Source organism: Zonotrichia albicollis, chromosome 6 (genome assembly GCF_047830755.1).
Source record: "Zonotrichia albicollis isolate bZonAlb1 chromosome 6, bZonAlb1.hap1, whole genome shotgun sequence".
Classification (NCBI taxonomy): Eukaryota; Metazoa; Chordata; class Aves; order Passeriformes; family Passerellidae; genus Zonotrichia; species Zonotrichia albicollis.
Window position 1 is genome coordinate 36,840,784 of NC_133824.1, and position 25,791 is coordinate 36,866,574.

At 42.7% G+C, this 25,791-nt stretch overlaps 1 protein-coding gene and 1 long non-coding RNA gene across 5 annotated transcripts in view; one reads left to right on the forward strand and one right to left on the reverse strand.

The window, feature by feature from the left end:
* The window catches only part of PAMR1 (peptidase domain containing associated with muscle regeneration 1), an 86,446-nt gene that overhangs the window by 15,605 nt on the left and 45,050 nt on the right, over window positions 1–25,791 (forward strand). For 3 of the 4 annotated variants that reach the window (XM_026795025.2, XM_005480154.4, XM_074543219.1), the window contains exons 1-3: window positions 15,282–15,512; window positions 23,997–24,173; window positions 24,935–25,063. In XM_026795025.2, the coding sequence (XP_026650826.1) occupies window positions 15,440–15,512; window positions 23,997–24,173; window positions 24,935–25,063 (379 nt within the window). In that variant the 5' untranslated portion in view covers window positions 15,282–15,439. Of the gene's footprint in view, window positions 1–15,281; window positions 15,513–23,996; window positions 24,174–24,934; window positions 25,064–25,791 lie in introns of those variants that run through there. The other variant, XM_074543218.1, reaches the window with a different exon arrangement.
* LOC113459586 (uncharacterized) overlaps window positions 6,711–25,791 on the reverse strand; it is a 42,906-nt gene continuing 23,825 nt past the window's right edge. The window contains exons 2-4 of the long non-coding RNA XR_003380971.2: window positions 17,643–17,805; window positions 15,475–15,619; window positions 6,711–9,347 (exon numbers count right to left, since the gene is read on the reverse strand). This is a non-coding gene — a long non-coding RNA (uncharacterized LOC113459586). The remainder of the gene's footprint in view (window positions 9,348–15,474; window positions 15,620–17,642; window positions 17,806–25,791) is intronic.

Sequence of the window (25,791 nt, forward strand, 5' to 3'; positions counted from 1 at the left end):
GGAACAGGACAGTGGTTATTTCTCACCCACCATCTACCATTTGATCTTAGACTGGTTCCTTCATTACTTGTAAAAGCTCCCTTTTGCTATAATGATAGGATAAGAATGCTCTTCTTTGTGAGGTCTTTTGGAGGAAAAACATCATATCAATTAATTACAAATAACAAATTACAAATAATTGTTTTTATCAGCATCACAGCTATCTTCCTCTTGAATAAAGCCTCTCACTTGTACAAAAGACATCATTGTTGAATATGTCTCCCTGGTGTCACTCTGAAATATACCTGATTTCATTGTACAGAAAGATAGTTGTGTTCCTTAATTCAAGGACCCAGTAAACTTTTCAATGTGTGTCCTGGCAAGGCATCATGAGGGTAAAAGAGTAGATGAGAATAATGACAACCTTTTTCTTTTCTTTGGCTCCTGTCTCAGCGGATTTCTCTTCTCTCAGCTTCAGCAATTTCCAAGTAAAAGGAAAAAAAAAAAAAAAGAAGAAATAAAAAGCAGTTTATGCTTTTCATTATTACATCCAAATTTCCTCAGAACTAGGGCCAGGTACCTTCCAGACAAAGGGATCCTTTTTGACCAAAGTTCTCAAGTGTGTGACACTCATCCTATGCAATGCTGCGTTTCAGCTGAGCACATTTCACATAGCTTTGTCAGCACCAGGGCTCTGGTGTTGCAGCAGCTTTTAGAGGAAAAGCCGGTGCAGTGTTTTCCCCCTCCCCCAGTGCCTGTTTTGTGCACACATGAACAGCTTCTGTGTGTGACAAACCCTGGTCCTGTGCTGCTCCAGGAGCACTGGGGATCCCTGTGCCACTGTTCCCTGGGGCAGCCCTGGTACATTCTGCATGGAAGTGGAACCCAAGATGTTTGAAATAACAGTGGGATCAGAGGTATTACTGTTCAGATGAACATCTTTTGACAGCTGAAAGACTTTTGGTTTTCACTACATCAGCTGTGGGCCTCTTGTGTAAGGAAAGCAGCCTGCAGGAGCAGGAGGAATCAGAAAACTCTCAGAATTATAGGATCATTTAGGTTATAAAAGATCAAGTCCAACATAAACCTACTACTAACAACTGCACCACTAAGCCATGTCCCAAAGCACCTTGTCTACACACCTTTTAAATACCTCCATGGTGACTTAACCACAGCTTTTCCCAGCTTTTGGAGATGATACAAAGGGAGGAACCCATGTCTTTGCTTTGCATTCTTCTGTCTATAAAGAAAGCCTGAAAGTGTTTGCATTTTACAGATATTCTTAGAGAACTTTTCAGCAGATACCTTGCACATGAAAAATTCAGATTTTTTCTCTACTCTTTTTCCTGATAAACCCTCTGGACAGCTTACTAACTAATAGGATTATGATATCTCTGATAAAGGTATGGCACAAATAACTTAGAGAAAAAGGAAATTATACCTTGACTGTTTAAAATTCTGGCTTTTGTTAGTACATGTTTAATGCAACACTACTAAAGACAGCTGGAGGAAAAAAACCCATCAGTTTGCTGCAGATTCATCTCAGTCTGCCCTATACAGCCAGCAACACAAATATCCTTGCATTTCCACAAGGAATAGCAGTTCTGATAAGTCTTGACCTTTCTGATGCTTGAAAGGTTAAAAACAAGAAGAGCATGGAGGTTTTTCAGGAGGGAGAATATGTCCCACTTTTCAAGCCTTTGCTTATTTGTCTCTGAAAGGAACAAGGACAGCACAGACTCACCCTGCACTTCCTTATGCCATTGTTCCTTTCTGCTTCTCCTCATATCCCAGCAAATGTCAGAAAGGTGCCCCAGTCAAGGCAGAAGTTTCTGGCTGGAGAGTCACCAAGTCACAGGCAGCCCAGCTGTGGGTCTCACCCTCAGCCTTGAGAAGCCGACCTTGCAGCTCATTCCGGGCTTCAAATGTCTCAGAATGTTTAAAATAATGGAACAAAAACAAAACAGCAATTGCTCAGACAGCAGGGTTTCCTGGGAGCACCGAAAGTACACTCGTCCTCCAAACAAGCATTTCTACCAATTGCTTTGCTTATATTGTACAGAGTGACACAAAGGGAGAGAGCTTTGTAAAATGCTGCCTTTTGGTGTTTAAGCAAGGGTAGGAAGTGGTCAGACATCTGCCTTACAGCCTACAGAAATTGGCTATATTGTGGAGAATTGAATCAGGGAATACAAGAAAGAGAGGACGCCTTCTGCTCTAACAGGCAGAATCCAGCAGATTTTATCCACAGTTCTGTTAGAGAGTGGCACAGAAACCTCAAACACTTCATCTGGGTTTCTTAAGCCAAGATTTTCACCTGTTTGAATTTGGTTTTTCAGGATTCCTCACTTGGCATCCAAACATTTGACCACCAGAAGGATGGTCACCAACAGCAGTAGTGGAAGCCAGTGGGAGTCTGCTCTGGCGCTCTTGTAAGAAGCGATAGAATTTAAAAGCAAACAAAAAAGTTGTCTAAGCATCTAATTTTGGACCATGTTGACAAATACACTTGTGAACTTAATCTGTCGGCCCATCTGTCTCAGTCCCTCAAGTAAAAAATGAGCTGTAGTCATCATCTCCTTGCTCAGAGCTGCGAGAAAGCATTCATTACTGCTATGAGGTGTGACAGCAGGATACTTACTTGACTGTGTTAAGAAGAAAGATGTTCACAGTCAACAACGCCAAATCTTCAATTGCCATAAAGTGTTTAATTCCTTTTGTGTCTTCTTGCAGTCAAAATCCAGTCAGGAGATGTGTGGGGTTATCTCACAGAGATGCTTCCATCAAGCACTCTTGTTAATGTACAATTACTGTGATGTGTGAGGTCCAGTGCAGTGCAAAGTTATACACATTTATGGCTGTGAGAGGATGTGGAAGGAAGCACAATGCATGAGCAAGTGGTCAGAGAGTGGAAAACAACACCTGGTGTACTGCAGTTAAAGTCAAACAACCCATATTTTAACGAAGAATAATCCGGATTTTGCCTGGATAGAAAAGAAATAAATGGATATTGGAGAGACGGATCTGACCTGCCTGCATTCTCTGGAAGGCATCCAGGAGAAACCAGGCTCGAGGCTTGTGGTAATCTGCCCAGCTGAACCCTTCTGTGGATTAAATCTGAGGGGAAAGGCAAATGGACAGGATTATCCCTGCCAGGTGGGCATGGGGAAAGGCTAAAATGAACTGCTGGGAAAAGGCAGAGAGAAAGGTCTGTAGGAGGAAGTTCCCTCCCTAATGAATCTCTAATTAGTTTTCCTTCCATAGCTTCAGCTTTGCCTTTCATAGATTCTGAGACAATATTATCTATTTTGGGTGTCATGAAAAAATGCTTTTATTTGTAACTGATTTTATTGTGGATTGAATAAGAGTGATTTCAGGGCAACAAAGGCACTCTTCAGCCAAGGCTGTTCCAATTTATAGAGTGGGATGCTAGGACACTTGATTGGGCTCCCTTGCTCCCAGCAGGTTTTCCATACTGTGCCCCCAGAGGATCCATACAAACCAGGTCACAGAGAGAGGAAATAGCTCTTGTAATAAATACCAAGTTTCACAGCTGGGGCAAACTGACAAGCTTCTGGACTCATTTATGCTTGTGTGCTTGAAAGCTTGTCTGTTTTTTCCAGCTGTATCACTTGGCCTGATCAATAATTTTCCTTCACCTGTGAACTCTGTCATATCATTAGCCATGAAATTTTGATCGTGGCTTTTCTTTCCATTACACAGGGATAAGAGGCTGAGCTGGAAAGAAAAAGCAAAGGATAAGGAAAAAAACCCAACAGCTAATCCCTTATGCCAGAAATAACCACATTTCTGGAGACATCTGAAAACTTTTTAAACTTCACATTTGATAGGGCAGTTTAAACCAGTTTATGATCTTGATAAGATATTCCATCCATCTCCATTGCAGAAAGCATTTCAGGAGCCATTCAATGGTGAACATTACCCTTATGAAGATAAGCATCTCTCTGAGAGGTTTCTTGACTGTGTATGATCCACCACAGGATGGGTTTGCCTGTTTTTGGTGCAGCTGCCCAAACCAGCCAGCCACAGGAGCAGGAGCCTCTCTTTCTGGCATTTCTGCCTGGAGGGTGTTTGAGATAATAGTGTAACTCTGTGACAGAGAAAGCAAACCCTTTGGATGCAAAACCTTGTGAAATACAATGATTTACTTAAATAAAAGCAAACATAAAAAAAGAAAAGTAGTGAAAAAAGTAGAAAAAATGTATCTTAGTTTTCTTTTACAGGTATTTGAATTGAGCAATAAATAAAATTTACTTTGTTCTTCAGTCATGGTGGTTTTTTCCTCTCTCTCGCTTTTCTTCCTTGTTGAACAGCTTGCTTTGACTACCCATTCCCACACATTAGAAGACCTTCTGCTATGAAAACATTTCTTTGATCCTCTCACCTGCTAAGATTTCCTGTCCTTTGGGAATTCCTCAGTTTTATACAGCCCACCACCAACATCTTGTCCTCTTGTTTTGATGTTAGGCATGTTTCACTTTTCTCTTGCAGAGAAGTTGGAGAGGCTCATGGACACTTGTTAGCCAGCCCTCCCTCCCAGAGTGTTTCCCTTGGGCAGGCTATCAGTAGTCTGAATGAGTGGCACCCCTTTTTTTCTGGCAGGCACTTGTTGAGATGCTTACAGCCCCACTTTCCATGGCAGAGCAGTTCTGGACACCAGGGTTCATGCCTGGGACTGAGGCACCTGTTCCAAAGCAGGTTCTGCTTCCAGTAAAAGCACTCTTGGAGTGTGCTGTGGCATTCACTGTCACACTGGCTCATCACCAATTTAGTTCTGCGCTTCATAAATTAAAAGGTATTTTATACAACAGATAAATGGGTGAATTAAAGGCAATTTGCAATGCTAAAGAATGTCTCCAGTAGTGAGAATCTTCTTTTTGGTGACCAGTGACAGAACTGGAGGGAATGACACAAAGCTATATCATGGGAGGTTTAAGTTGGACATTAGGGACAGGTTCTTCACCCAGTGGGTGTTTGGGCACTGGGAGAGGTTCCCCAGGGAGGTGCTCACAGTACCCAGCCTGGTAGAGTTCAACAAGCTTTGGATCACAGTCTTGGGCATACAGGGTGTTTTTATGGCCTAGGGCCAGGAGCTGGACTTCAGTGATCCTTGTGGATGCCTTCAACTCAGGATACACTGTGATTCCATGATTCCATGGTTCTATGAATAGTGTGTGCCCAAGGCTGCACCAAAGAACTGTCTGGCAATTAGTACTGAGAACGTGTGTAAATTAATGAAGAGCCAAAAGAGAGTGTAGCAATGGTAAATATTTTTCCTGGGAAAAACACTATCTGGATATTAATCTTCTATAAATACATCCCCTATTCTGTGGAGTTACAAAGAATAAAAGAAACAGTGACACTTTCCTGTAAATGCTGAAATTAGATGTCCATTGCCTGTGATCTCTAGGGAGATCATATTTATTTTATTGAACATTTTACCAACACTGGGAAAATACTCTCTTTTCCTGAATATTTTCCCTTTGTCCCACTGCCAGAGCCTTACAGAATGATGAATCATTCTTTACTGACAGCAGTGCTATTATTTTTCATTTCTAATGTAAGCAATATTTTCAGTGCAAGAATTTCAGACACTTGATGCTGATATTGCAATGGAACCTAGTGCCTGCATATTTGAGCCTATGGGGAAGAAGGGCATGAAGATATATTAAAAAAAAAATTAAAATTTCTGTGGCAAAAGTAGTTGATGTTCACAATGATTGCTCATACCAGTGGGGCTGCATGGGACATCCACATCATAAATAATGGAACTGCACAGGTGAAAACAGAAGTTCAGCAGGAACCATCTGAGGCTGCAGCAGATGAGAGCAGTGGCAGCTGTGCTGGAGCTGGGAGAACCTCAGGGCTCAGAATAGCAAGGGGCATTGCAAGGCAAAAAAACAGTGAATTTGCAGGAGAGGAAAGCAGTGGGTAGAGGATGGGTGGTTGTCATAGCTCAGACTTCCCTGCAGCCTCTTCTGAGGTGCATTATAGAAGAACAGAAATAAATTTAAACCAACATGGCTCAGAATCAAAGTGTATGGGTCAAAACTGTCTGAGAGACAGGAAGAAAGAACAGGCAAATGAACTGGGTCCTGCTCTGGGCAGGCCAAGGAGGTGGTGGCTACAGTGGCAGCTGCAATCCAGCACACCAGCAAGTATGGACAGAGAGCAGGATCAAGAGAGGGATGCAATGCTTTAATCTTACCAGTGGAATGACCCCTGTGGGATACTCACCTCATCCCAATCACTGCATTTCAAATGGATATTGTGGAACTAAAGGATGGAGAGGAAAAGGAGAAAAGCAGAGTAAAGAACACTAAACTTGTCTATTGGTGGCATTTAAAAAGCCAGTGAGCCTTTTCTTAACAAAAAATACCAAGCTGGTGAGTTAAGAAAATGTTAGAGAGGTGTGGTTTAACTCTTTGTCTTGGGTTTTGGAAACCAAAGGGTAATTTAATAAAAAAGAATGTAGGAAGTTCAAACCTAACTAGACAAATTTTTCTTGTGTGCAAAGTAAGTTAGATAATCAATTCCACCACACATTTCTGGGAGGAAAAATTAACATGTTTTAAAGAGGAAATAAACATATATAGAGAGAGAGCAAGAGGTAAGAAGCATAATTACTAAACCAAAAACACTTCAGGAGCTGAGATGGCCTTTATTAGTAGAGAACAAGATAGAACTGTGAGCTAGAAAGGTTATCCCAATGAGCTTAAGGTTTTATATGGTGAACTAATAAGAAATTATCTGGTCATTTCTGGAGGTAGAATGCTATATAAAGAGGATACTTAATCTTGTCTGGCCTGGCTGCATTTATGTGACAATATTCCAGCAGATCTATTAGCCCTAGGCCTGAAAAAAAAGGGACGGATTGAGGAGTGAGGCTTTTGGCAAAGCAGTTTGTGGTCCAATAATGAAATAGCAGGGGATACTTCAGGTTAGTCCTGAAAATGCACTGCAGGAGCCATCCAGTAATAGAAGTCATCCATTATCTCTCAGGCACAAATATTTTGAAAGGAAAATTTCTGCACAAGCTTGGAAAAGATGGCTGGCTCATCATTCTGATGAGATTTCCATAGAGAAGTTACAGTATTTGCAAGGTTGCCAACTTTTAAGCAATCTGCTCTCAGCCAATTTCTTTCTTTCCCTCCCCACACAACCAAACATTATTAGATCATATTATGAATGTATTGCCTGCCAAATTTCATATCTAGTTAATCACACTGAGCACTCTGACCTTATAAAAGAATCTTAAACTGATTAAAATCTTTACTCTCTGCCTACACACAGGGTAAAAAAAAGTCTCACCAACTTATTTCTGAGTACTGTTTATTAAGGCATTTTGATTTATGTTTTGTTCTTCTTTTTGCAGTTGTTAGGTTATACTTCAAAGAGAAAAGCTGTAAAAGATTGCAGTGGGTCTACCTTAGGTATGACCACAGGGAGGAAGAGGACAATACCAAATATATTCCAGATAGCAGGGAATATGCAGATCTCTTTCACATGCATCTTATTGTTCCATGTGTTGGTTTACAGCGAGGCCCGTGTGGATTATTTTACTTGATGAAATCCTAAAACATGTAAAGGAGCTTTACTCTGCCCGAGCAGCAGAGCAGGGCTGGCACCAAAGGCCAGATCCTGCCACCCTTCTGGCACAGGCACTTTGCAGGAGCAGACAATATTGTGCCCCATAATGAGTGCAAGCCAAACCAGCACAATCTGCCTGGCTTTGGATCACGTTTTCCTTTGATTAAAAATACATGAAAAGAAATCTAAACCAAATGTCAGTGGCCAAGAGATTCTTCACACAGAAAATAGTGACTGAATATAAACAATGGGATTGTGGACAGAACCAAATATATAGGAATAACCCCCCACAAAAGTCAATAATCTTGCAGCAGAAACTAAAGCAGTTAAAACTACTTGAAGCAGATTTTTCTCTATAGACTTTTTCTTTTCTTGAATGTTTTTTTGTGTTATAGTGCAATAGGAGTTTGTGAAGGTGTCATGCAGGAAGTTTAAATCTGTGCTGCCACGAGACATGTACTCTTGTGGCTTCAAGATAGAGAAATAATAACAAAGATGGAGAAAGGTGGATTTTCAAGCAGGACAGAGTGCAATGGAAGAGACTATTCCTTTATTTTACTGCTCAAACTTGTAAGATCAAAGCCCTGCTGGAGAAAACAAGAATTGCTGTTATTTCTTTTCTAGTCCTTTTTATTGCTCCCATTCTAGGAAGAAATGTTCAAAGTAGTAAAAATCAATACCCTCTCTGTCAACTCGCACACCACTGAATGCTAAAAGCCAAGGGAGCAATCATACTGTGGAAAAATCTTTAACTTTTGTTTCAACTGAGTTTTTTTAATCTTTAAAGTGAACCAGCAGTGTTGATTTCTAATCCTGGAGTTTTCTACATAAATACTTGCTAAAACTCTGATACACTTATTAACAATGTATGCTGAAGGATTTAGAAATTAGAATTCCTGTCACTCTTCCAGTGTCTCTGAAGCAGTGTTCTGGTGCTAGTCTGGTGGTAATCCCAGAGAGAAATCAGCTCTGATGGAATCTATTTCTTTTTATTTCTTGTACAAAGCAGGCAGCACACTGCAACATGAGGGCCAAGGGCAGCACCTGCAGTACTGATAGTGATGCCTCTTATCTCTGCAGGTGAGGGAAGCTCAGCCACCCCAGGACTTGGGCAGAAACTTTCCACATCACCCTTGGCATTGTCACTTCTCCCAGTTTCAGATATGGCTATCCACTGGCACTTTTAGGCTTCAAAAACTTTAATGAGTCATTAAGACCCACTGAATTCAATGACATTACTGATGCAACCAAAGTTAGGCACATGCTTAAATTCTTTACTAGGTCAGGGCCTGAAATGCCATTGTGATCAGCACTGTGTAGTATCTTCATGGTTATCTTAAACAATTGCTTAAACAAACATCTTATGAGCTACACAAGATCTTCTATTAACTTGAATAAACACTTTAGTTCACACTTTTTGTATACAGGGCATTTTTACTTGAGTAACAGCTTATAAGTTGTCTAAAGTTCCCCAGTTTATATAGCTATGTAAGTAGCAGAATTGTGTCAAGATGTATTTTTCTGTGGTACTCAATACACAGAGGAGGATTTTGTGGTACAAACATATCCTATAGTTGCTGAGGCTGCATTCTTGAAAAGTGCCACAGTTGGTGATTTCACAGATGCAAATCAAATTTTCCCCTGAGAATTATGCAAGGGCAGTGGATGGGATTTGTGCTTCAGAATTATGCACAGGTTAACTTCTGAAGGACAATATTTAACAACGTATGATCCGACTCATATTCCAGGGTCGCTGCCTAAAAATAATAAAAGAAAAATTGTTAGGAAAATTTTTCTAAGTATTTAAGTGAAACAGCAGCTGTGGTCTGGCACACCAGAGTTCAAAGATGACAAGGATGACATGGAGGATAACTGTGTGGGAGCAGGACCATCAGGACTGACAACTTGGCACATCAGTGCTTGGTAGGGACAGAAAAAGTGGATAAAATGATATTTTTCAGCAACTTGCTTCTCAGCACTTGGGTTTGCAGCAGCTGAAGATGTCAATGACTTTTTTTTTTAATAAAAATTGATGACGTGACTGCACATTGGTCCGGGATTTTGAGCAGTATATATTTTTATAACATGAGATCAAATTTTGCAATCCCCTGGTGACCTTGTCCAACTGTTCTCAGAACAGACTGCTGGTCTGAAAGATCTCAGCCACTTCATCTATTAGTCGGGGTAATCTTGTTCTTTCTTTCTGAATCATTATATATATTGCTTTTTATCATCTTTGTCATCTTATTTCAGTCTCTCCCTTTTTGTCAAGGTCAGTCAAGTCAACTAAGGGAGAAGTACAAAAAACCTGAGAACTGATTAGTGTAAGGTGGTGTAAAATGACGAGCAGCAGAACTCCCAAAAGTTGCATCAGGAAAATAAATGGTGTGTTATTGTACATTTCATGATTATTTACTTGTATGACATGTAAAGCAACTGCATAAATGGTGAATGGTTTTGTTACTCCTTGTTATTGGAATTTCACTGTTATTCCCAGATAGATGTTTTCACAGAACCTTCCTAAGGACATTCTGGCAAATTTGACCTACAGGGACAGAGAAAGTGAGCCTCAATTTCAGTTTATGAGGAGCAATGAAGGGAGAAAAGGAGATGACAAAAAAGCAGTACTTGAGGCTAAGCTCTTAGTTTGTTGGACAGCACTGCTCGAGTCCTACATCGTTATCTCCATTACCTAGCCACAGTACAGTCACAGCTTGTGAAGTGTACTTCCAGAACTGCTGCTCTTCCACATTTGCAGTTGAAAAATCAGATACTGAGCACCTATGGAAAGCTGACCTTCCACCAATTATTTCCCACATACATTTTTCTGACCTTTGTTTCATGCATACATTCATCTGACGGGAGTTCATGCTGTAGTTGGCCTTCTTGGTGGAACATGGTTAGCCCAAAACCTTACTCTTTTCTTGGCTTCCATCCCGATTCACATGCACCCAAGACTATAAAACATAAGTCCAACTTAAATAAAATCAAAACAATTCCTAATCTTCTGTGTCTCATGTTTTGGTGATTAGTTTGAATTTGCTATACAGACTAAAAGTTTTATTCATTAACCTAGAAAGCCTTATTTTTTAACCTTCAAACCAAAAATGTGTATCACAAGAATGGCTGAATCTACAAGCTGGTAATTTCCACACAGGGAAATAAATAATTGCAGCCCTTTTTTATTATCCTCTTAGACAGTAATATCAGTGTCTGACTGATTGTTAAGTAGGATTGCCTACTGGCTAGTTTTAATTTCAAGCCAAACCTTCCACCTGTTTCTTTTCTTACACGTTGCTATGGTGAAGATTATCATAGACTGCATACAAAAGTGAAACACAGAAGGATCACTGAAAAAACCATCCAGACAAAGACATGTAATAGTAACTGAAAAAAAGGCATATTGCTTGGTTTGTGCCATTAAGCAGTCATAGTTTTCTGGCCATATTTTTCTGCTGACCCATCCAGAAATATATTTGGAATTGTAAACTTTGAGCTGTTTCAATTTTCCTGACAAAATATTGCTAGCAAATACATTATCAAATACAAATGCTTTCTAACAAAGCATTTTAATTTTCTTTACATCTTTACCTGCCATTAGGTCATGGGCTGTATTGTGTGCTGGCACTGCAGCTTCTATCTCTTTTGGCCACTTCTATTCACGCCCAGTTAGCTCTCCTGGGCTGTAATGCTCCAGTCACTGGATTAACACCCCACAGAGAGATGGGAATATTTTGCAGAGCTCAGGCCAGAAAAAGCCAAAATAAGGGCCCTTATCTGTAGGTGCCTGTGTGGGTAGGCTGCCACAATTCCAATGTAATTCATGAACACTGGATATTTGCATTGCACATGCTCAGCAGAACTTGAAGCCCAAAGGGCAAAGTATACTTTTGATAATCCTAGGAGCTTATAAAATGTTCCTCAGATATTCCAGTAAGGTCGGGAATTTAGTCTAGAAGCTTTATTTTAAAGGCAAACACTTTATAATCTCTCCTCTAAAAGGACCCTCCCTATTGGACAACAATGCTTTGAAGGGAGAAGCGCTAATCTTTCATTAACCTCTCTTGCTGTTACTCCTGAAGTGCCAGATCTGATTTTCATCTGAACTTATTTCCCCCTGAGACACAAACCCTTTCCACCCTCTGAAGGGAACCATTTTATTTTATGATGTTTTTCCAGTGGTTTCTCCATATACTGTTTGAGTGGCATGGGTATTATTGGGCAGTCAGTAAAGTTCAAGACCCAATTCCAACAATCTTCTTGAGAGCATGTTTGAGTCCAGATGATTCAAACTCTTTCTTTGGCAGAAGATTCCTCTAGTTAAGTGGGAATATTGCCTGTAAAAAAGAAATGGGCTCCAAATGTTCTTGTAAGAAGGAGGTCCTGTGAAGGTATCTATTCTGTAGCAGCAGAAGTGTGTAACATTGAAATCACAGATTTCCTCTTAGCAGAACCTCTGGAGCTTTGGACAATGATCAAGAACATTTGGGACAGAATCATTTGAGCAGAAGTCACAAAAGCAGAAATTTTTCTGGCAATGCTCCAGTAATAGAAACAAGAGATTTCTGTAGGTTGGGGGGAAATAAAAAGTTCACTAAAATTTTTAAGACTGAAAAGCAAAAATTTTTATTTCAAGTCCAAACTGAATTTATTCAGAACTATATATCCATCTTTAATTATTCTTCACTGAGTCCTCTCAAGCAGGACAGTCCAGAGCTACAAGTACCAAATGGAATGAAGTCTGTGCTCCACTCTGTTGGAACCTGCCACTGTTTTTCAGGATATGTGCCTCAGCTCATACCCCTGCATGTCACTTTTCCCCAGTATAAAATAATGACATTTTTTCTGCTTTTGCAGGTTGGACCACACACTGTTTTTAAGATTTCATGGGAAATTTTTAGAAACATAGCTGGTGATATTAATTGCACATTAATTATTCACTCAGTGGTCAATTATTAATTATTGAAGATCTTGTTTTACTCTTAAGTTGAACTGGATTGCTAGGTACTTGGAAGTTATTATTAATACACAATAACTCTATGAGTTTCTGCAGCACTCTCTTTTACAATTCAGTTTCAGTGGAATGTACTTTCCAAACCTTTACATCCAACAGTAAGGCAGATACAGCATCGGAGCCAAATGCTACAGCGAGATTCCTCAGCAGCACAGACACATGGTTAAGAGCTTTCAGCTTTCTTTCATGGGGGATTACATACAACCTGAAATATTTGGCTGGTGCACGGTGCCTGGTTTGGTCCCTGCCTCTTAATAGAAATGCAAGAAGGGCATTCAGGAGCACTGTGCAGGTTGCCCATAGTCATTCAAGGAACTAAAGCTGCACCCCAACAGACAGCCTGTGTAAGCTGGCCATGTGCAAACTTGTGGGCTTAAGACTGAATTCTCTTCTTTGGCTGCTGAGCCATTCTCTAAGGAGGCAGTGGAACCACCAACTAAACTGATTTTGCAAGGTGCCAAGCTAAGCTAAGCACCGTAATGCTGAGTGTGGCTATATCTTCTGGTGGCATAATTACTTTTCCTCAGAGACAAAAAAAAAGGAAAAAAAGATGTCATAAATCTACCAGTTAACCCTTTAGTTCACACCTCCTTAGTACAGAAGGACCACTTTTCTACCCTAAAACAGAAGGTGTCCCTGCAGAGCAGATTCCTGCAAAGACACAACTTCATCTATTCCTTTTCTAGCATGTTGAAGGTCTCACCACAGGAATTGACTGAAAGGAATAGTTGTGGCCCTTGTGGGCATATTTTCCCCAGTGGCTCTGGCCTTTATGAAACCATGTATTAAATCCTCTGTGTCTGGCATGAAAACTCTGCTTCCCTGTGTCCAGCCTCTTTCAGTGCTCTGTGATTTGCATTTGCTTTACACACCAAACCCAGATTTCGGTTTGCATCCCCATGAGCAATGCCCCTCAGAGATATCTAAGCCTCAGACATCTGTAAGTCAACTTGCAGTCCAAAAAGGTCTTACTAGCCTAAAGAATTTAATTGCTTACTGGAAAGAATGGCTAGGAAATAAACGGATGATTCCACAGGCTTTAAAATAGGTTAGTGTTTCTTTGTGAAGATGTCAGAGCTTCCTGTTTGCACTGTTTTCATCTACTCTTGGGGGCTTCAATTTTATCCTCCGATTTTTTTCTCCTGGCACTGACCAGAAATGGCTTGTTAGAGAAACCCAAAGCTGGAATTAGGAGTTTAGAGCATATATATGAATGATCAGAAAGGAGCAAGGGACCACCAAGGCAGAGTTTCAGGGCCCTGAGGCAAGAGATGTCCACCAAGAGCTCCAGGAGAACATAGTAACTGAGCCATAATAAGGCCCAGTGGGACTTGGAGAGCTTTGGTGACCTCCTGAGCTGAAAAGCATCCAGGGCAGCAGCCAGGCTAGCTCAGCAAGGATTATGTGCCATAATGGCTAAAATCTTGACACCCATCTCTGGTCTTCTTCTGTCAGTATTCTCAATGGCAAGTTTGTATCAGTGTTAAAGATTTGGGAAAAAAATACCTTGGTACTGTTTTATATGGAAGGTGCACAAACCCTGAAAAGACTGTTCACACTGTCAAGTGAAGAGGTGGGCAGACAGACAAGCCTAAACTAGAGAGATGTCTGGTTAAAGGAATTCAGCCCATGAAAGACCACCTGAAGGTGTAGGCGATTTTGCATTGCACTGAACTACTCAAGGCTTCCATTGGCAATGGCTCAAATTTTTGAGGCTGCTCAACATGCCTGAGTTTTACAAACTGTTGGTATTTGTTAAAGCTTTTTGGGTTACTTGATTTCCTATTCCAAAGCAAATGCCAATTTTTCAATTTTCCCCTCCTCACAATATATGTTAATTTTGAAATCTTGCTATAGAAATCAAATTGAGAAAGTATGATTTAGAGGTAAAAAGCATCCTACGGAAAGTGTTAAAAAATTGTTCAAGGAAAAATTTAGAGAAAATTAAGTATGCTGCTATAAAATATGGGTTGAAGACCAGAAAAAAAGTCAGTAGCATGTGCTAATAGAAAAGGCAAAACAAAATATGACACAAAGATAAAATCCAAACTAAATGGTCTCCTTTGTTTGGATTAGACATTTCCTCAATATCAGCATGTTCCAACAAAACATTTCAAATTTGCCAAAATTGCATTTCCTGGCAGAAATGGACAGTAAGAAGGTTTTGACTAGCACAAGCACACGTGTGCCAAGTGATTCCTTTTGTGTGTTGTGGTTTTCATCCACTGTGGAGTGAACTTTTACTGAGCCTCATTCATTCATCTGCCCCGCCATAAAAACGCACGGCTATTTTAAGCACGTCGTAAAGCGAACTGTGTCACTTGGCCAGGCTGGCCAGTTGTGGGAGTGTGGGACAGGAATCCCTCTCTGCACCCACCCCACACCCTGCCTTGGCACCCCCGGGATGCATCAGCCCCACAAGCCCAAGGGGACAAAGTGCCTCCTTCTGGAGATGCCTGCAACTTCAGCTCACCCGGATGGCTCATATAGAGAGATATCTGCATTTCTCTTTCTCCCCGCTTTAAAAGAGCTTTCTTTACTTAGGGAAAGCTGCTATCTGTGTTCTGAGCACTGAGCCAATAAAGCCATCACAGAAAGGATCTGTTGCCAGAGTCCAGAAAGGGTTAAGGCAGCAGTTGGAGAGGTTTGGGGTGACGTGTGCTTCTGGACGCCTGAGAAGTCTCTTGAAGGTAGTTCCCCTCTGGTGAGGATGGGAGCGTGCTGAGGTCTGAAATCCGAGATCCCTCGCAGCCTGGAGCTGGTGAGGTCCCAGTAAAAGCTGTTTGCCTGCTTTCCCTCCCCGAGCAGTCACACCGCTGCACTGGCCTGGGCAGCATGGAGCCAGCACCCTGGACACTTGTAGGACTCACCCTTCTGCAGCTCCTGCTCATCTCCTGCTTGCCAAGAGGTACTGTAAGAGAGCGTGTGTGTTCCCGGCACGGTCGAGTGAGCCCCCTTCCTTCAGTGTGGTCAGAGGGGTTTCATCTCCTGCGCTGTCATGGGAAGCAGAGAGATCTGCAGGGACAGCAATAATAGAAAGAAAGGGCTCTGCTTTATGTACTTTTTTTCTTGTCAGCATGGAGAGTGTGTGTGTGTGTGTGTGTGTAGGTTTACCCAGGAATGATTTTCAGGCAAACTTAATAGCCTTAAAGAGAAACAACTGGCTGAATCTGTTTGCCAATGGCCATTAAGAAAAAGGTATGCAATCACTTTGCTTATTACTCCTTTTATTTTCTCAACACTCAGTGCTACGGAAATGATGATAAAAAGAGGCATTTAACTCTCTGAATTGTAAAGCGTAATTTGTTTAGTTTGGCAAGACAGAGATTTTCCTCTCCAGCCTCAACACCAAGAATGAAGGCAAGGGAGAAAAAAGTGAAGGAAAAAAAGAAAACAAAACCCACACATTGTTTCCAATCTGGGATTTAGCTCTTCCAATATTATTCTCTCGAAGGGGAAGCCTTGTTAAAGCAGAACGATCTTTTTTGTTCGCAAGCCCCATCCCAGTTTCTGCTGAACCAGCAAGTATTATCTTGATAAGGTTGAGCAGAAAGCATTTACTGTTGAGTGCAAATTTGCTGTAGTTATGGCCACGAACCTGGCCTGTTTACACCTGGAGGTGTCCAGACCTGCTTGCAGCAGCCAGCTGTCAGCATCGTGGGCTGCTTTCTTGGGAGCTGCAGCCCTAAGGACTGGGAGGTGAGGTGCCCTCAAGTCACCCAATCTTGAAGCTGCTGCATATTTCAGCACTGCTGACTCCTCTTACCAGGAGAGCTGTCAGATCTGCAGGCACTCAGATCTCAATGGCTGCGAAGAACTGGTGTCAAGGATGGTGCTTCAGCAGGGGCTGCAGCAGAGTCTGCCTCTGCAGTGCCCTTCCCTGCCAAACCCTGAGGACACAGGGAACGGGTGATGGCCAGGGTGATCTGCCCACCAGGCTGGCCAGCAGCACCTGCACCCTCCTGGGAAGCTGGCCTCCTGCCAAAGCTCCCCCTGGCTCACAAGCACAGAGAGCTTCTCCCCACCTCTGTGCCACATGCACTGGCTTGTCCCTGCAGTGGCTTGTCCCTCAGACACGTGCCACCTCGCACACTGGCCAGGCAAGGTGGCTCCATGGCATGTGCCATGTGCTGGAGTGGCACAGAACTAGCCCTGCCAGTGGCAGAGCATCCCTGGGCACAGGCTGTGGCTCTCAGGCAGCTGGGTGGGCATAAACCCCTGCTGCTGCAGGGGCAGCACATCTCTCTCTGACCTGCAGAGTCATCTAGCACTGATCCCTTTGGCAGCAGTGACAAGGGGAGGCAGCAGGAAGGACAGCAATGCCTAGTGAGACACAAGGGCTGTGGGGCTGTGAGCTTTGGAGGGAGGGTGCTAGTTCCCCCAACACCCACTCCTCACACACCAGGAGCAGTGTGGAAGAGCCTGTGGGACACATGGATGTCAGCTGTCCCCCTTGTCCCCTGTCCTTCCTTGCCATGCCTCCCCTGCCCTGTTGCTGCTGGTGGCGGAGCAGCTGCAGACACTTGCTTGGCACACAGCTGGCAGCATGAGGGGGCCTCCTCCAGCCACAGCAGGAGGGGCTCTCAGAGACAGGGGAGCAACTCAGAAGTGCAGTGGCCTTAACATGTCAGGGCAGGTTGGAAAATAGCATTTTGTCTCCTCCCCACAGATGTATCCAATTTTTATCCATATTTATCACACCCAGTTGCACAGGGCCTGCCTCAAGAGCTGGGGGCAGGAGTCAGGGCGGTCTGGGAATTTACTTTTTGGAATAAACTTGGAGTGCAAGTGACTCATGTTTCCTTAAAAATATATGTGTGTTTTTGTGTGTTTCTGCCTATCTAAACCCTTCCCAACCTCTCTTCCCCTCCCCCTCCAGCCTCTGTCTAGAGAAGTGAAGGCCAGATGCACTCAGACACATCCAGATGCATTCAATCTTAGCAAATGGGTTACTTCAGTTCACATGTTTAGGTTCCTAGCATGGACAAAGGGGAAGAGACTTGCTTTTTATTTTGGAAAAAATGCTGGGGTTACTCACTTTTGACCCTGAGGTCTCTTCAAGTAGCTCCCAGGAGTCCCTGCAAGCCTGCCAATGCCCAGGATTTTTCTCTCCACCAGCCCTGAAGGACCCCTGACCACCACAGGATGATGCAGTTGTCAGCAGCAGGACCTCCCTTGAGCATGTGATGCCCCTCTCCCTCCTGCAAGAACAGGGACAATGGTGAGGGGCAAACTGGAAAGAAGGCTACAGGGAGGGAGGCAAGCCAGCAGCAGGGACAGAGGCCTGGCAGACTGAGAGCATCTTCAGTCCTTGGTCAGGGCTGGACTACACACTCCATGGGAGCTGTAAGGATTAAAATTTGTGGAGGATTGCAGCAGTCTGTGTGGACTGTTTCTATCTGGGCAACATTAACTGCAAGTTAAAGTTGTCAACATGTTGCAGGTCTCACACCATTACAAGAGGCAAGTCCTCAAGACAGGTCCAGCTCCACTCCTCTACATTTAGGACACGAGCACATTCTCATGTGATGTGGTCATGAATTAATTTCAATACTGCAGCTGCTTCTTCTCCACAGATTTCCAAACATTCTCTCCTATTGCAGAAGCCTAACATCATCAATGCTGTCACTTACTCAAAAATTCTACATTCATTACCTGTTCCTATTCCTTGTCTTACAGCACAGAGAAGACAAATTCTCTTCCTGATCATACTAGTAGAATTTTTCTGCCCAGAATAAGATCCTCTGTCCCAGAGAGAATTGAAGCCTGAAGGGTGATGTGGCAACTTCTGAAAAGTCTTAACCTGGATATTTCTTCCTGCCACAGCTTTTCTCAAATAAGACAAAAGGCCACAGTTCCAATAATAAGATCACAAATGCCAGGTCATAAATACTGAGAAGAAACTAAAAGAGAAGTTTATTTTAAAAAGACAGTCAAATTAGTGTGCATCTATTAAGTGGGCAGATTCCACTTAGTATTGTAGGTTTCCTCCTGTGTTCTTCCACTGGCTTTGATTTTTTCTAAAATAGAGATCCTTTCTTTTTGCCTCTCCCCACTTGCCACTGTGTGAAAGCCCACACTACAGGCAGAAAAGGTTGCTAACTGACTCTGTAGAAGCAGCAGTTTAATTATCCAGCAAAGATCTGTGACCATAAAGTAAGCACACCAAGTAAAGCTAAAACAGGGATGTATTTCAGCTCCTCTTTTAATTAGCCCAGCTGCTGAAAGAATAATAGGTACATAATTTCTAAAGAGAAGCAAGTGGTTTTAGAGACAGCATTATCCCTTTCATCCTCTTAACACATCAAAGAGACAGACACAATTTGCACAGTAGTTTATCGCAGGCAAAAAGGTCAACAATAAAGACCTGCACTTTCCTTTATTATTAAGGGTTTGGGGTACATAGTTTTAAAGGGAATATCCCTCTTCCCTTCCAAGGCGTCTTCCTCTTGGCCTCACATGGAGAATTTTACTATTCATCACAATGGAGCCACAGTTTCAGCCAGTGCTGCACTCAGAGCATTTGCTGTTGTCAATGTCCACACACCTGAGGCTGTGGGGTGAGGCCCAGCTTGCATACCTGTGCAATGGCAGCAGAGCCAAGTAAGAAAGGAGCAGAAAAATGAGATGGACCTAAATGTAAGCTGCTACTAGGTTTCATCTCTGTTGAAGCCGTCTTCTCTTTAATGAGAAGTTAAAGAATCCTTTCAGAATTATTACAGGGCCAAACATTCTTTACTAACAGCCTTAAGAAATTGCTCCTTCAAATTCAACTGCTTGTTCCTTTCTTCAAGACAGTAGTTGTCGTTGAGCAGCATGTTGAAAAATAAGGATGAAATCAAACACAAAGGGGCATATTCTCATCTGTGGAACACAAACTGGTTAAATAATCACTTCAAAAAGTCATCCTCTAAGGACTCAAATTCGAGAGATGTATCTATCTTTTTGTATCCGGTCTTACACTGCACTGTTACTGCAAATGGCACTTTTCAAAGCAATCTGAAATAACATTTCTTTGAGCTTAAGTAATGTTTGCCAATTTACTGATGGATAAACTGAGGCATGGAAGGACAATTTTTGCAGGATAACAGAATGGACTTGCAGTATAGGAAGTTCCCTCCAAGGACAGATATGGCAAACTGGTTTTTTTCTCAATCAGTTGTCAGATCCCTCCAAATAGCAGCTACTGTCAGCACAAATACAGGGATGGGAATGGGAAGTCAGGGAGAGGGGGGAGAAAAATGTCCCATCTTAGCAGCAGCAAGGACTTATATCAGCTTAAAGTGACTGTACTCTAAAAAATCCTCATTCTTTTAAAGTGGAAGACTCAAGAAATAATTGGTATAATTGGACTTGCTTCAATTCACTTTACTTCTTAGCTACACAGTTTTCCCAGTTCTCAGATCTTCAGAGCAGAAATCCCTTTCCATCTAGCGAGGTGCCTATGATATACAAATTCACCATGGCAAAAGATCAGTCAGCTGAAGCTGACATTTCACCATGATGCTCGGCCTGACCCACCCCTGAGGCAACAATGTGCTTGTGAATCTCATCTTGAATCACCAAAGCTTTAAGCCTCATCTCAGCCCTGGGCATGAGGGGAGGCAGCAGCATCACTGAGGTGAATTGTTGTTGGACTGACACTGCCAACAAGGAGAACATTGTCTGGAGCATCACCTCCAACTGGTGTTTCACAAAATCCATCACCGACAGCTCCTCCAGGATCTGACATGCTGTAGGGATGAGGAGGTCTTGCTAGGTGCAGATGTAGGTAGCAAGCATGACTGCACTGCCCTCTGAGCCTGAAAATGTTGATCTCCCACTGCAGAGTCCTGCTCAGGCTGGACCCAAAGCATCAGGTGAAGTGTTGTGCTGGGCTGTGCCAGGCTCCTGAGCCAAGCAGGTCTTCCCTCCAGCACACGCCCTGGACGCTTGCGTGCTTTCCCAACACAGGCATTTCTTGCATGGTTTCCATGGTCTTGAGCTGCTTCCATGTGAGCTGTTTATGCCTGGATTTAATGGGCTTTCCTTCCATCATTAAAATCTCATAAATTAATCCACTGTTTATTTGCCTGTCCAGAATCTTGTTTGTTCTTTGCAGTTAAATATTTTGCATGGGTTGTCAAGCAGCTTCTTCCGGCTTGTCCCAAAATCAAAGACCCAGTCACTGCCTGCAAGCCAGACTGCCTGCTTTGGAAGATTATCAAAGTAAAGCTCACAAAACACCCCACAATTATCTCTGCCACAGCTGGCTGAGGCCTTGCTTTCAGCATTTTACTCAGTCAATAAATCTTCCCCCACTTTTCTCTGCCTCATTCTCTTCTGTTTTGCGGTAATAATGGCCAAGTGTGTGTGGGGGAGCTGCCAGTGGCTGCCCATCCCCAAACACACAAGGGGGAGCAGGGTTATGCCTCTGCCTCCCTGGAGCACAGGCTGAGCTCAGCCACACAAACAAACATTGCTTACACACTTAAGTGACTCTCTGCATATCCCTCTTAAACTTCTGAGGCAAAGGTTTTATCTGCCTTTTTTTCAGTAGCCCAGAGATAAAACAAAAGGGATCCTTTTGTTATTAAAGGAATGCATAAACTCTTCAATCATATTTATTTAAAGAATAGTTTCTACAGAACTTCTAAATAATAGATTCCATGATTTCTGTGAAGAAAATCCTAGAAGGGCCACTTAAAAATCTCAAATCCAAAAATTTCCTTGTCAAGGCTATATAAATTGCCCAAGCTGCAGAAGCTGAGAACCTGAATGGAGATTGTCAGTAAGCAAAAAGATACTTTTTTAGACATTTTCATTGTCTAAGCTGAGACAAAAGGAGTGAGCAAAAAGCATTTCTAGGTGGCAGAAAGTATATTTCTACATTTTTTTAAGAGCCAAGATCAGCTGCTCCCTTCTTAACACTAAATATTACCTCAAGGTCAACTTATTCTACAAATACACACATTTGATCCCCCAAGAATAAGTGTGGCCTCTGCTTTTTAGGTCTGTTGTGTACACAAGCTCAACATATGAAAATAAATATTCATATGCACACAGTCACACTCTCTACCTACATGGAAATACATATGTAATCTTTTAGGGAGGAACAGAGTAATTTAGGTTGAAAGGGACCTCTGGATGTCACATGGTCCAGCCCATCTCTTGGTGCTAACTTGGTAGTTGTGTTGCTCACAGCCTCACCTTGCCAGGATGTGAGCTTCTGCAAGGATGGAGACTTTCCTTTGTCACCCCAATGCAAGTTTGCCTGTGAATACTTGGATCATTTTACAGACAAAAAATTCTCTTGAATAATATATCCACTTTATTAATAGGCTTTAGCAAGCTTGAGATAAATTAGATTTCTATCTTGAGTTAGCAAAAGAATGAGAATTTGAAGGATGCTTTACAAAAGCTCTGAGTGGTGGATAGTTATTTATTAGTCAGACTTTAAAGAGTGCTGTTTCAGGAAGGAGTGAGACCCCCACCCCATACACCAGAGACACAGCTATTGTCTGCCTTGTATGGCGAGATATATCAAACTGAGTGTCAGTTCCACAGAGATAATTAAACGTGTGTAATTAATTTTCTCTGGAATCTGAATCAGATATAATTCATAGATAAAAGGCTTAATTAAAAGGGAATAATAGCCATAGGTTAAGAAGCCCTAGCCTGGCCAGGATGATTGACTGCCATTCTGGAAATTAGAAGGCATGAGTTTAATTCCCCACTCTACCATTGTTTTTCCCTGGGACCTTGAGCAAAGTCACTTCACCTCCCTTGTGCTTCATTTTCCCATCTGGAAAGAGAACTTTGTAAAGATCTACAGGCAAAAGGGTGTACAACTGCTGAACAATAAGATTATTTCAATGCAAGATTCCACTACTGGAATAAAAAAAAATACAGAATCTTATTGGACAGAAGGAACAACTTTTTCTTTTTGAAATGATTATAGGGGCAGACAGAGGGGATGGAAAGGTTTCAGCACAAACAGCAGCCTCTTTCCTAAACTTAGAGAAGCAGTGGACTCTCCCTGGTCTGTACACCAGGCACAAGGGATAGGCTCAGCTCCGAGGAGCACAAAGGGCTGCATTTCATTTCCCAGCCAAAGTGGGGAAAAAAAAGAAGAGAAGAAACAGTTTGGTGGTCCATTTTTATGGAGTCAGTAAAAATCATTAGGAGAGAAGATAAGCTTCCAGCAACCAGGCTTCATGAGGTCATGGAGAGTCAAGTGAGACAGAGCAGCAAGGCTCAGTGGTGGGGAGCTCCAGCAGGCACAATAATTAGGTTGTCAGTGACAATGAAACAAAAAAACATTCGTGTGAGAAGGCAGACAGGTACGGGCATGGATGGGAGTGTTTCACCTTAGAGATATATGGCTTGTTTCATGACAAGGCAACCCTGTTACTCAGAGTTTAATACACAAGGAAAAAGGTTCTTACCTAACCACAATTAAAAAAGAAAAAAGGAAAAAAAAAAAAAAAAGAAAGAAGAGGAGGATAGAAGGGGAAGAAAGAGCTAGTCTCATTAAGTTTCCTTCATGCCTCATCTTTCTAGTCTGCTCTCTCTTTTTACTATCAAACTCCATGAAAGCAGTCATCAGGGCTGTCAGCTGCTTAGAAGGCATGCTGACAGCTCTGTGCACTCCTTGGATCTCTCTTTGTAGAATTTAGACAGCACACTGGTGGAGAAAGACAGGATCTGCACTTATTGTGGCAGTCCTGAGTCACAGTCTGAGGTTGTTTCTTAAAAGGGTACTTCCAGCATAGCTTAGATATCATATGAGGTTATGCTAAATAATAGGAAGGTGTTACCACATTAGAAATGCCAGGCAAAATGAACCTTTTAAAATAAGAAAAAATCTTGTTTCCTTTGGCAGTGAAGTCAAATGTAACAACATGTACTTCTGGGTGAAAATAGGGAGTAAAGCCATCTAAAAACCAACTTTAAAAATGGCCTTTCCTGGTGGGCCCCTAGTTTTCAAGAATAGCAAATTCACAAGCAGAAATACAGTCAAAACATGCTATCATAGTTTAAATAATCTATACTACAGATGAAGCTTTAAATCAGTCCTGCAATCTGAAGAAACTTTCTCATGTGATATCATCCTCTGTGCTTTTTTAAAGCTATTTTTCTCACCACAGAAGTGGGCAGGCCTTGCAGAGAAAGCGAACATATTCCTTCCCTCTGGTCTGTTTGCTTCCTCTGGCTGGCACTGTGAAACTCCTGTGTGTTCCTTAGACATGCAAACCATGCTGACATATCAGATGCATGTTGCCACGTAGTTTGGGTGTTTCTGGGCTGAAGACCTTGGCCAGCCTCATGGCATCATGATCTGACAAACCACTGGACAACAGATCCTGCCAGTCCTCATCAGATTGTGTGTCCTCCTCTCCGTTCCCTGCAGAGTACACAGTGATCAATGAAAACTGCCCAGGAGCTGAGTGGAATATCATGTGTCGGGAATGCTGCGAATACGACCAAATTGAGTGCATCTGCCCAGGACAGAAAGAAAGAGTGGGCTACACCATTCCCTGCTGCAGGAACGAGGAGAATGAGTGTGACTCCTGCTTAATCCACCCAGGTGTGTTTGTGACCATGCTGTGTTCACACCAAATCTTTGGCCAAGGCATCATGGCAGATGCTGGGCAGGGCAGTGGTGAACAAGCACATCTCACTGAGGCATGAGATTGTCCTGCATTTCCGCAGGAACTTCATCTGCCACTCAGTTGACAGCAACAAGACACTTGGCAAGGTTCCCCCAAAGCAGGTAGCATCACTGGCCAAAAAACCCAACAGCAGTGTTGTTTCTACTAGCAGTGTTGTCAGGATGTCTTGGGCAGGCTTGGAAGCTGCCAAAGGGTGACACGACAGCTGGCTTCACACCAGGAGTGTTTTGGTGGTACTCTTGGTTGATTTGCATCCCCAAAGCAAAAGAGGAGAGATAACTTGGAAGTGCCACAGGCAAGGAGGAAAAAGAAAAGTGAAAGGGGATAGGAGGAGAGAGCAGGAGGAGCTAGGACCAGTTTAGAAGTCATCAGAATAATTTAGGCTGGGCCCAAGTGGCATCAGCACACACATTCAGACTCCTGAGAGAGGCGTTTACAGTTGGAGCAATGAGATTTAGAGGTTTGGGCAAGTCAGACCAGGAGTTTGGTTCCAAATCTCAGAGTGTGAGCTGCCTAGGGCGTGGAGGTTGGGTATGGTTCCCAGCGGGAGAGCTGTCAGCACCTCTGCAGTCATGAACGTCATTGGCATTTTCTGTGGAAAAGACAGAGAGGCTGCTCCTTTTCCCACAGGACAATCTACCTTGGCTTTCATCTAACACAGTGGCTCTCTTTTTAGGCTGCACCATCTTTGAGAACTGCAAGTCCTGTCGCAATGGCTCCTGGGGAGGGACACTCGACGACTTCTACATCAAGGGAATCTACTGCGCAGAGTGCAGAGCTGGCTGGTATGGAGGGGACTGCATGAGTAAGTGTCCTGCACGGGCGGGGAGGGATGGCAGGGACAGGGAGTGGTGGGACAGAGCCAGGGCCATGCTGTGCCTTTCCAGCTATTAATGCACAGCAGCTCTTGCAATGGGCACGAGCAGAAGGCAAACACAACCAGGCAGTAAGCAGATCTACAATTAGGAAAAAACTTCTTTCCCAGTGCTTGCCTGAGGCCCAGGAATTGGACTGGGCCTCATGTCATGGTGACTTAGAACCCTACTAAATGTCAGTTTGGGTTTGGTTTATTTTAAAACTTTAACTACCGTGACTCCGGAAATCTTCTGTAATCTGCATTTCTTGGACTCACGTCATCATAGCCCCTGAGCACAAGCATAAACATTTACAAGAGCAGCAGCTTTATCAAAAAGGCTTTACCCTCTGTCCTCCTTCAAACCCTGCCAGTCCCAAAGATATCCCAGGGTTTCCTTCCTCTGCCACACATCTTCAACACTCTCCAAGGTGCCTCTGGAAAACACTGTCTTCTTCTGATTATGTCACAACAATGAGTATTTCAGGCCCCAGTACCAATATCTAAAGGTTTTGCTCCTGACAGTGTACAAAAGCTCCTACATTTTAGTTTTGCTAAGTTGTTAATCCCAATTCTGTCTTTCAATAAAGAATTCCATCAGGTAACTGTGTAATGTTTAAGACTGGTATTTCCTTCACCAATTTCCCACCAGTGAAGGTGAAGCTCTCTTTCAATTTTTA